Source organism: Xiphias gladius, chromosome 23 (genome assembly GCF_016859285.1).
Source record: "Xiphias gladius isolate SHS-SW01 ecotype Sanya breed wild chromosome 23, ASM1685928v1, whole genome shotgun sequence".
Taxonomy (NCBI): domain Eukaryota; kingdom Metazoa; phylum Chordata; class Actinopteri; order Istiophoriformes; family Xiphiidae; genus Xiphias; species Xiphias gladius.
Window position 1 is genome coordinate 19447509 of NC_053422.1, and position 10451 is coordinate 19457959.

The 10451-nt window shown below is 41.4% G+C and overlaps 3 protein-coding genes across 13 annotated transcripts in view; 1 reads left to right on the forward strand and 2 right to left on the reverse strand.

Annotated features, from left to right (window-relative positions):
- pdlim7 (PDZ and LIM domain 7) overlaps positions 1 to 1545 on the reverse strand; it is a 30025-nt gene extending 28480 nt beyond the window's left edge. The window contains exon 1 of one of the 6 annotated variants that reach the window (XM_040120466.1): positions 1410 to 1545. In XM_040120466.1, the coding sequence (XP_039976400.1) occupies positions 1410 to 1439 (30 nt within the window). In that variant the 5' untranslated portion in view covers positions 1440 to 1545. Of the gene's footprint in view, positions 1 to 1166; positions 1299 to 1409 lie in introns of those variants that run through there. The other 5 variants (XM_040120469.1, XM_040120465.1, XM_040120472.1 and 2 more) reach the window with 5 other exon arrangements.
- cltb (clathrin, light chain B) lies at positions 759 to 7690 on the forward strand. 6 transcript variants are annotated; one of them, XM_040120477.1, is made up of 7 exons: positions 759 to 818; positions 4344 to 4390; positions 4657 to 4774; positions 5009 to 5120; positions 5669 to 5689; positions 6162 to 6215; positions 6614 to 7690. In XM_040120477.1, exons 2-7 carry the CDS (start codon positions 4382 to 4384, stop codon positions 6783 to 6785), a joined length of 486 nt encoding a protein of 161 aa, XP_039976411.1. In that variant the 5' UTR covers positions 759 to 818; positions 4344 to 4381; the 3' UTR covers positions 6786 to 7690. The 6 variants fall into 6 exon arrangements, with proteins under 6 accessions (XP_039976411.1, XP_039976407.1, XP_039976409.1 ...); XM_040120473.1 differs by lacking the exon at positions 759 to 818 and adding an exon at positions 3245 to 3712; XM_040120478.1 differs by lacking the exon at positions 759 to 818 and adding an exon at positions 3751 to 3875.
- A 649-nt stretch (positions 7691 to 8339) lies between these two features.
- higd2a (HIG1 hypoxia inducible domain family, member 2A) lies at positions 8340 to 10166 on the reverse strand. Its single transcript, XM_040120479.1, has 2 exons — positions 9899 to 10166; positions 8340 to 8965 (listed from the first exon to the last, which is right to left on the reverse strand). The coding sequence occupies exons 1-2, from the start codon at positions 10071 to 10073 to the stop codon at positions 8799 to 8801; spliced, it is 342 nt and encodes a 113-aa protein (XP_039976413.1). The 5' UTR covers positions 10074 to 10166; the 3' UTR covers positions 8340 to 8798.
- Between the last annotated feature and the right edge of the window lie 285 nt (positions 10167 to 10451).

Here is a 10451-nt window from a genome sequence, read left to right on the forward strand (position 1 = left end):
CTATTTCAGCCCAACACCCACATGAGTCACAGAATGGGGGGGGTGTAGAGGAGGACGAAGAGAGGTAACGTCAGCTACCCCTATATTCTGGCAAAAGACTACTACATAAGTCAATAGATTTATTTATTTTTTTAAAGTGCACTTGAGAAGCAGCAGACAGCCTCAAGAGAAGTAAAGCTTATGGACCTCTACATTCCCTCTGGATGGTCATGAAACACTGTACCAAACCAGCAATTATATTATATTAACATCAGGTTCTTAAAGCAACAGAACAGAGCTCGCTCACAGGGGCAATGTAAACTAAAACAGGGGTGTGGGAAAAGGGTTCTCATCTAAAATACTATAAAAGCACAAGGAAAACACCCTACACAATCCAATCCATAAAACATGCAAATATGATCATTTAACGGAATTCCTTTAAAGTATTTTCATTTCTTTTCATTTTATATTGTCAATGCACTTTTGTCAGCACTTTCTAGATCATATAAAACAACAGTCTTAATTACCAAAACTGGGATTAGTTCACTGTCACTTTTCTCACATTATGCCTCCTGTAGAGAAGTCCAGGGGACAAGTGAGTCAATTAGGAGACGGACTGCCTGAGACAATAAATGGAGGGGGAATTTTTTTTTTTAAGGCAGCAACAGGTAATGGAGGCTAGATTTCACTTGTGATAATAGTTAGTAATAATAGTACTCGTCTTAAAAACTGATTATAAAAGGACAGTGGAAGTGACAGCATGAATCTGGATGCTTTTCAGTCCATCTAAGATGTCACCCTCGACATTAACCCGGTGGAGAAATCATTAGATTGAGCCGGTAAATATGCTCGTTATGTCTGTGGCAACTTTTCTCATTCAAGTGACGTTGTCGCTGTTTATGGTCTTGTTACTTATAAATCTCCTAAGGTGTCACTATACTATCTCTATAGGAACTTGTACTTCTAATGGGAGTAGCGAATACTATCCTCAAATACCCGGAATTACACGCGTATTTATTTGTGGCTGAGGGGTTACACAATTATGAACTTGCACGCTCAACTTTTAAAGTACTTCATGTGTCCGAGACAGTAATTAGCAACGGGTAATTAAAGGCTACGGTGTGACCACTGAAGACGGGTAATGGGCCTTCCACTGCGGCGCAGACCTTGAAGTTTTTAACACTCACAATAGAGGAGGAAGCGGAATGGGACGAGAGAACTGGGCAAACTCTCGGCGCTAACAAAGTCGTTTTCGCCGCTTCAGAACCGACAGTGGTTCAGAGCAGCCGGCCAAGCCCCTAATCGGCACGGCTGGGAGCACAACACAGCCCATACAGTGAGGCACACTGCGGAAAAAAGTTGGCTTTTAAAAAGTTACGCCGCGCACAAAAGGAATGCGTTCAGATGCCTGAACAAATTATTTAGCTTACCTCTTGTCCCTCCCCGTGTTCGCCAGACATCACGAGTCAGTCTACCGGATTTAAAAAAAAAAAAAAAAGTCAATCGGTAAATGGGCTAACTTTCGGACTTCCTTGAGGCGGACGTCGGGAAGCCACCGCGGATCCCCCTGGTGAGCAGCAGGCTCGTGCCCTCAAAATCCTTTTTAGCAGGACTCGGGCTGAAACGTCACAGGTCACGTGGGCCGCTGCTTCGCGTCCTCCTCGCGGGCCGTGCCCCGCAGACGTCTCACCTGCTGGACCGGCCAGTGCCCTTCTGTGCCAGTCATAATGCCTCCGTAGAGGTTTTTCCTCCCTTTGCATAAAATACGGGGGATAAATATTTTTTCAACCGTAACTGGGCTTCTTATCAGGACATCCTCCTCAGGCAGCAGGTCAGGCTCAGTATAGCAGTTAAATTTGTTCATATATCAATCATCATCAATCAGTGGTGTGTGGTGTGCAAGAAGCAGCAAATCAAAAAATCAAAAAAGTTTTTTTTTTTTTTTTTTTTTTTTTTACTAAAAAAATTCATGATTGATTTGCCTACTTAGGCCTATACCAACTGATATTAACGGGGTGGAGATAATCTCAGAAACACCTGCCTTGTATAACGCAATACAATCCAACAGCACCACAAACTCCTCCGAGCTGAACGCCGATGGGAGACAGAGTTATACAGCGCTCTTCACCACCATCGTCGAAACACCATTCTTCCAAAGGATGTTCTCTCATTTGGTTTTATCGATGATGGTGGTGGAGAGTGTTATACAGCACTCTCCACTCTCCACCACCATGTTATCGATGATGGTGGTGGAGAGTGTTATACAGCACTCTCCACCACCATCATCGAAACACCAAGTGAGGGAACATCTTTTGGAAGAACGGTGTCCATCCCTCCAGTAGAGTCCAGGAGACTTGTAGAATCAATGCCGAGGAGCACTAAAGCTCTTCCGGCAGCACATAGTGGCCCAACACCTTGCTGATAACACTTTATGATGGTTTTAACTTTTTTATTAAAGTAGCAATAAATTCCAAGTGTCACAGTAAAGGGTCTGGATACTTATGTCAAGTCTGATATTTCAGTTTTTCTTTTTTAATAAATTTGCTAAAAGTTCTAAAAATCTGTTTTCGCTTTGTCATCATGGGCTATTGAGTGTAGATTGTTGAGGGAAAATTGATGAATTGAAACGGCTTCAGCAAAAGGCTGCAACACAACTAAATGTGAAATAAGTGAAGGGGCCTGAATACTTTCTGAATGCACCGTACACACTGATCAGCCAGTAACTGGGTTTCATCTTGTAGCTGAACGGTGCATATATATACCATTTTCTCCAGCACCTAAAGGTTCTTTATCGCTACTCCACTTCATTTCATTGAGAAATATAGTACATTTTAATTTAATACATTCATCTGACAGCTATAATTACTTTTACAGAACATATTCAGAACAGGAATAGGAGTTCAGGGGAAAAACTTATATACAGTATGTGTGGTATTTTAACAAGAAAAACTGGTTCTCACTTTCTTCTCTATCAGAAAAATAACGCAAAAAAAGATAAATTTATTTGATGCAATTATTTATTCTCTTAATAACATGTTTTAACTGTTGCTCATGAATGAAATGTGCTACATACATTGTATTGTCATTATTATTATTATTAGTAGTAGTAGTAGCAGCAGCAGTAGAAGTAGTAGTAGTACAAGATAAACAGCAACGTTTAAAAGATCACTTTGGGCTGCTGCTGTTGACTTTTGATCAATTACATCTTAAGGCCTACTGACAAAAGAGACGCAGCAGAGGACCAGCAGATGGAGACACACTGCAACAAAAAGGGAAATGGTACCCTCGGGTTGCTGCCCTGCTTCATCATCAACACGGTGGCTGAACAAGTGACAAGAACAAGAAACCATGAATCATCAGTGAGGGCCTTTGGTCGAAGCTTAGATTGTTTATGACTGACATTTTAATTGTTGGTGCTGTTGCTCCCGGTAGTCTACTTGGAATAGGTGACATTCGTGTAAAGTATTGAAGTTGTTTGAATTAACCTTGCGCAGCCAGTGGCTTTATTCTGGGGTTTTGACATTAGCTAGCTAAACCCACCAAGCTCAGTTACACTTAAAAACACTTTTGTGAAAGATGGCTGACAACGGAGCCCACCCGGCTGAGGAGGACCCAGCCGCAGCTTTCCTGGCTCAGCAGGAGAGTGAGATAGCGGGGATAGAGAACGACGGCGACGGATTTGGGGCGCTGGAGGGAGCGGACGGCCAACAGCCGGCTCAGCCGGCCAACTATGGCAAGTTTGGGACTCAGCTAACGTCAGCCTCGGCTAGCAAGCAAACCAGCTAACTAAGGCTGGCTAATATGTCTACTTCTAGTTAGACTGGACTGGTAGGAGTTAGCGAACAACGGCCCCATCCCTATATGTTAACAACAGCATCACTAGTTGACACAGACAGGTATCTTAGTAAATTTATACTGTCTAATCTGCTCGCTTATAATTAAAGTAATGCAACATTAGCCTTTTGGGGTAGCTAGCATAGCAGACGGCACTGCGTTTGTTTGAATACTGACAGCGTACGTTAATAAAGCGTTAGTACAGCACATCATCCTGACGTTGTAACCTTACAGATATCAAACTATGTGAACTGCCAACACTGACTACGACCATACAGTAAGCTGTTAACCCCCCGGAAATCCTGTATCAGAACTGCACAGACAACATCAGTGCTCAAACTGGTGCTGCTGCATTTCTGAAGTCTTGACGTTAGCCGTAACGCTTAAGATGAAGCGATACTGACAAAGGTTCGCCTCGGCAGTAAGCTAGCCGACATAAGTTCACCCAGATGATGAGGAAGTGGGACTGATTTCAGAGCTCCTGGAAGCACGTTTTAACATTACACTTTGTTTTCTTATCACAATGTTAGACGGTTTTGAAGACGAATCTTCCACTGTGAATGGGGATATGTTTCAGGTGAGCCAAACAAATATCTTTATCCTGTCTCTTAAATTATATTAAGTTTATCTGCTTGCTTGCTTGCGTGTGTGTGTGTGTGTGTGTGTGTGTGTGTGTGTGTGTTCAGTTTTATTCTGAGCTCCATCAGATAATTTCATTTACTTTCCCTTTATGTTTTCGCACTGGCGTCCCTGTAGGTTATGATGTGATGGTTTTACAATCTACCCAGTATTTTGATCAAAAATCTTTTCATAAAGGAGTAAATGTTTCATGTCCTCCTGAAGGAGTCCAATGGCCCAACAGACAACTATGCAGCCATCGCCCAGGTGGATATTCAGAGACAAGAGCCAGAGAGTTTACGCAAGTGGAGGGAGGAGCAGAAGGCACGCCTTGAAGCATTAGGTGAACAAAGATTTTCTCATTGGGGTATTAATCATACTATATAATACACGTCCTACTTTGACGTGGCTTAGTCGTTTTGTTATGTATCTTTTTGTAGTTTACCTTTAAGACCAGTGATGCAGCATATCCAATTATGTCACACTTAGATCTAATAAAATGTCAGTATCTTTCCTCTACTTTTCCAAAATTGGAGACCTCTGACTATGCTGTTCTCTTCTGTTGCACCCTAACAAGACTCGGCATCCAAGGCAGCAGAGGCAGACTGGAGAGAGAGAGCCAAAAAGGAGCTGGAGGACTGGCATGTGCACCAGAATGAGCAGATGGAAAAGAACAAGGCCAACAACAGGTTAGTGTCTGAAATGGGCCCTGTTAACATGCTGAGAAGTAACAGTTGGTTTATCAGTATGATGTGATGAGGCCGTAATCACTATGTGAACACATTCTATTCAAGTGTTGTATTGGCAGATTGACTTTTTTTCTCAGTAGAAATATTTCAAAAATTAGCTCTTACTGTACAGTCAGATGCAGTGGTTAGCAGAAACACTATATCAACAAAACTTAATCATATCAGGTGAACTTGGAGATACTTTGTAAACTGAATGTCTGATGAGTTCATGTAGACAGTTGAAGCACTTGTGTTGGACCTACTGCACCAAAGGATCAAATTTGGAGTGATTCATGTAGTCTAACAGCTTCATGTTTAAAAGCATTGAAAGTATTGCTGATTAAATTTATGTCTTATAGAGACAGTCATAAAGACGGTCTGTCCTCTACTTAAAGATTGTTATTTTACTCTGGTTGCAGTCAGTGTTGTAGATTATGCTTGCAAAACTATTGCAGCCTTTTCCCTCTCGTGACCAAGTTAACCCGTTCTTCTCTCACACTTTCCAACAGACTCTGTCCAAGTCTGGCACGGTATCACTCTGCATCTGTGGCTCTGCTTTTTTTGCTAGTGTCTTCCTCTGTGTCTGTGAAAGCCCTGAGAGACAATCCTCTGATGAGACATTAGTCTAGAACTCTGTGTCCATTTAAAACGCCTGAAAAACAAAACAGGAAGCTTGATATTTAGGAGGGACGCAAACAGCAGAAAGCAAATGTCCCAGTTCTCATCCACGCTGCTAGCACCAAAGTATGTGACTGAATTGCTTTTCAATTCCAAGCTTATTTATTGGCAACAGTGTGTCACAGTAGTACAGAAGATTGTAATCAGTCTTAGACCAGTTTAAACTTCTACCATTTTCATTTCCACCTCATTGGAACTGTTTCTCAGTCGCTTACGTAATCCTTTTAATGCAGACCCTAAGTTTTCGCTGCCTGTTGTTTGACACTGAACCTGTTCTCCTTTCTCCATCTTTTTCCTGCTTTCTTGGCCTTGCCTGCGTACTAGGATTGCTGACAAGGCTTTCTACAAACAGCCCAACTCTGGTGTTATAGGCTTTGTGTAGGTTTAGAATTCTTACGCTTTTTAATGCTGTGTGCCCTACCCAATGAATTACCACTAGTTGATTTCCACCTGATGCATGCCTCAACACTAAAATTACCTGTCTGTTTTTTGGAGGCCTAATTTGGTATTTCTTGCTTGCATTTTTATTTGATGGTTACATAGACGATAGGTATTAATAAATATTAAATATGTCTCCAACATAGTGTAAGATTGGTATAAAGAAATGCATGAAGTCATTGTGGATCTAATGCAGAGGTGCTCTTCATATGATTGAACTTTGTGGTTGAGCACCATGTTTGGCTCAGACAGGGTTTGCTGTTGTGGAAACTGTTCTGAAATCCTTGTAATATTGCATCTCATTCACATCTTCCCCTGGTTTTGCCTCCCACCTGTAGAGCATCGGAGGAGGCTTTCCTGGCAGAGAGTGATGGCGACATCCCAGGATCTGAATGGGAGAGAGTAGCCCGTCTCTGTGACTTCAATCCCAAAACCAACAAACAGGCAAAGGATGTTTCTCGAATGCGTTCTGTCCTCATTTCTCTCAAACAGACACCTCTAGTTCGCTAGAGGAGGCGGCAGGGAGAATTTTGCTCTGGAAACATTGCCTTTTCAGTTTTAACGTCACGTCAAATCAGAAGAGTTTGTATGCCCTTTTCCATAAATTTCCTGGTATGTTTATAACCTTTAAAACCTTCCCGCCTTTCTTGATGCCTGTTACCCTAACCTCACTCTCTTGTGAGAAGATGGACTGCTCTATTGTTACAACATGCATTAGCTGGTCAGTTTTATCACTGCTATACAAAAGAAAATATTGTTACTATAAGTTAAACATTTTCCTTCCCTTTTAACTTATAAATTGTTATTGGGTATACTTTATTGCATGCTTCTGCCAATATTTTGGTTTTGTTTTATAAATTTTCATTTTTCGGTCAGTGTCACACACTTACTTATTGAGCACTGTAAAGGATTAGATTGTAACCACTAATGCCTCTCATCAATGTAAAATTGTAAACACAAATTCTTTGTTCACATTTGTTGTACTATATCCCCAATCAATGCATTTAAAGTAGCTAGCATATTTTTCTTTCACGCACATATGCTTGTGGCCTTTTAATCTTGTTCTTACTCCAGTTTGAGTATTTAGCCAGATGGGTATCCTCTTCAATTAGGCAAGATTTCTTTAAAAGAAAAAAATCGCAACCAAAGATTCCAATTATCATCTAAATTGTCAGAGTTCACGATTAAAGGCTTGTGCGATTACTCATTTCACTGGTTTTCTCAGCAAAAACTTTAATGCACAGTTTTGTGTTACACTAAATGTGTTTTATATTTTTAAAAAAGAAATCAATGAGGCGTCAGGTTCAACAATGTCTGCACGTTGTTTCACATGTTGCCTATTTTGACATTATGAATACTGAAAAAGTGAATGTTAAAAGGGAACTGGAAAATAAAAAGACAGTGGAGTACCATCACCTAAATTAATTTGTCCTTAAATATTGATCAGCTAACACTGTTGCAATCAAAATACCCTGGTGATAATCACTTGAATCCCAGTTTGTTGATGTGTAGTGAGCTAAAATTATGTGCGGCTCTATGCCAACATCCACCCTTGCATACTCTCCGACGCACACTCCTGAACGCTGTCCCTCTGTGAAACTTACGTGCTTGAGGGATTTACCAGCAATGTTCAGAAAGTCCAAGAAGTTTTCAGGTACAAAAAGTTTTCAGGTACACAGTAAGATCGGTTTGTTATATGAAGGCATGATTCAGGTTTGTTTTATTTTCATGAGTGTCACACTTAACTGGCCAACAACCCCCCCCCCCCATAGGTAAAGTGATTTCACAAAGTGTTGTTCCATTCCTCATTCAACATTTGGAGCCCTCCCTAGCACTTTTCATTTGACATGAAAGTCTGAGTTTAAGGTGGAGACTGAGACTGGGTCAGTCCTCCTCTCACTTCAATCTGCTTACCCCAGCCATTAATAAGAAAACGGTGTTCCGATAAACTTACGTAGTTTTTTTTTTTTTTAAATAACTTGTTTAATAAAGGTTGTATAAGAAATAGATGTCCCCTGAATACCACTGTGAGTGTGATGTTTTACCTCAAATACACACAGGACACAAGGTTCACAGTAAAAATTTATCAGAATTCAGAGGTCTTAGGTCTTGTATATAGCATTTCAAGTGGCAATACATGGAACATTTGAAATCTAACCCAGAATAGCAAGGAGCAAGAAACACAATTTATATTTATCAGCTTTCTGCCTCAGTAATATTATAGCAAAAATAAAGAAGAATCCAGCTTGCTTTCTTGGTCTGGTAAGGATGCGATTAATCTTTGTTGTTCCATAGTGCTAGCCTGAAGTATAATATTTTACCACCATGAGTAGTTCCTACTTTTCAAACAATAAATAGTGTTAGCCTTAACCCCCAGGTATCTGAACAATGTTGAAAACAATACATTAGTCAGTTCATTCAGACAGTCAGATAAATCCAATTTCAAGTTGGGTCTGGTCTGGCTCCAAGGGGTATGGTTGTAAATTGAATGGATGATAGCAGAGGTGTGGGATTGGCATGTCTTCATTCTTTGGGCTTCAGGGCTGCAGCAAAGACACCAACAACAAGAGCAACTACAGTGAAGCCTTGAGCAGCGATACGTCCCCTCATCAGCATCTGGGACTGCTTCGTCTTCCCTTGTTGGAAGGAACGGAGACCATATATCAGAGCTCCTGCTGTCGCCAAACAACCTGGAGGAAAAAAAACAAAAACAAATCACAGGTTATCGCCAGGATCTAACAGAACAATGCCCGGGTACCGGACTTGTCGACTGTGACCGCAGACAAGGTGAAAGTGGTGATCAGATACTGTAACTTATGTCACATAGAGTGGGAAGATGAAGGCCTAACAGGCTAGTACCACTGCACTGTCCTTTGTTAGAACAAAGGTCTACTCAGACACTTATTTATCAGGGTCAAACGTTTTAAAATAAAGGCTACCACGTGACAGCATTCGCAGTCAAATCTTAATATTAAACGGTAGTTTCGTCCAAGTCAGAGGGAACAAATAAAACTCAACGATGTGTCAATCCACAGACTTAACTGTTAATAGTTGTTAGACTCTTAAGGAATGGTACCAAAATTAACATCGCAACGAAGGGGCGAGATTTCACCTCCACTCAGTGTAACTGGTTGCAGCGGAAGTTCCAGAGATATCTATCTCAAAATCTACTAACTTGAAAGGGCAAGCGGGTAACAACAAGACATCGCGGGTGATAAAATGTTTGTGGTGATTTGGTTTGACTACTTTTCAGCTTTAAAATGTTTTACCAGTTCCTCCGTGTTTCGGGTTAAGGCAGAGTCGAACGACACAAGAACAATTTTGACCCGTCTTTAACTAAAATATAAGCAAGTCATCCATGAACGAGACTCGTGGGACAGTAAATCGTCATCGGCCGAGACAAACGCATACTGACAAATATACAGTAGGTTAGCCACTTTTTCTCTGCTGTCAGCTAACGTGGCTGCTAGTTCCTGCCAACCTCGGCTGAGTGTGGTGCTTTTTAAAATGCTACGGCATAATTCGGTACTGACTTGGCCATACGGTAGAGTAAAGGACACGCCGCTACGCCTCTGCGCTGCGCTTGTGTAACTTCACTCCGCTCCGGGGCTTGTATAACTCACCTATTGGGACGAAGGGGTTCTGCTTGGTTTTTCTAATTAGTTTCTCTTTGAAGGTCTCGTCTTTGATCGTTGGGAAAAGGTTGAAGCCCTCCATGTTCGGGGGCCCAGGCGGAGGTCCTGACAGCGGTGTTTTAGGTGTTTGCTCTGGGACCACTGGTGTTGTTGCTGTCGCCATGTTCACTACCTCTAACCGCAAAACCAGTCACCGGAGGAACTGAAAACAAATACACTTCCGCTTACCCTTCACAATAAAAATCCCGATATTTTAGACGTAAGGAATGAAAGCTAGGAGTGTCCCTGGCATCACCTCCTGGCGTCTGCTACGAATACATTGTGCACACGATACACAATAGCAAGCTCTACCCAAAGCTTGTAAAGAGAAATAAATATTTTATTTTGAAGCATTAAAATCCACTGCTCGTCAAACAAACCCTGTGGCTCCACATTACAATCCCAAAATATAAAAACTCAAATATAGCATGAGACACAATGCTTTCGTAGCAACTGTTGTTGCAAATATAATACCTATCTAAATCCTGAATATAACATACCC

What these genes read in the sequence shown, in the direction of transcription:
- higd2a (XM_040120479.1), bottom strand. Translation starts at nt 10,073, where the DNA reads ATGGCGACAGCAACAACACCAGTGGTCCCAGAGCAAACACCTAAAACA. An exon ending in GAACCCCTTCGTCCCAATAG is followed by an intron (nt 8,966 to 9,898) that starts GTGAGTTATACA and finishes TTTTTCCTCCAG; the next exon opens with GTTGTTTGGCGACAGCAGGA.
- cltb (XM_040120473.1), top strand. Translation starts at nt 3,556, where the DNA reads ATGGCTGACAACGGAGCCCACCCGGCTGAGGAGGACCCAGCCGCAGCT. An exon ending in CTCTGTCCAAGTCTGGCACG is followed by an intron (nt 5,690 to 6,161) that starts GTATCACTCTGC and finishes CCTGCGTACTAG; the next exon opens with GATTGCTGACAAGGCTTTCT. An exon ending in TCTGGTGTTATAGGCTTTGT is followed by an intron (nt 6,216 to 6,613) that starts GTAGGTTTAGAA and finishes TCCCACCTGTAG; the next exon opens with AGCATCGGAGGAGGCTTTCC.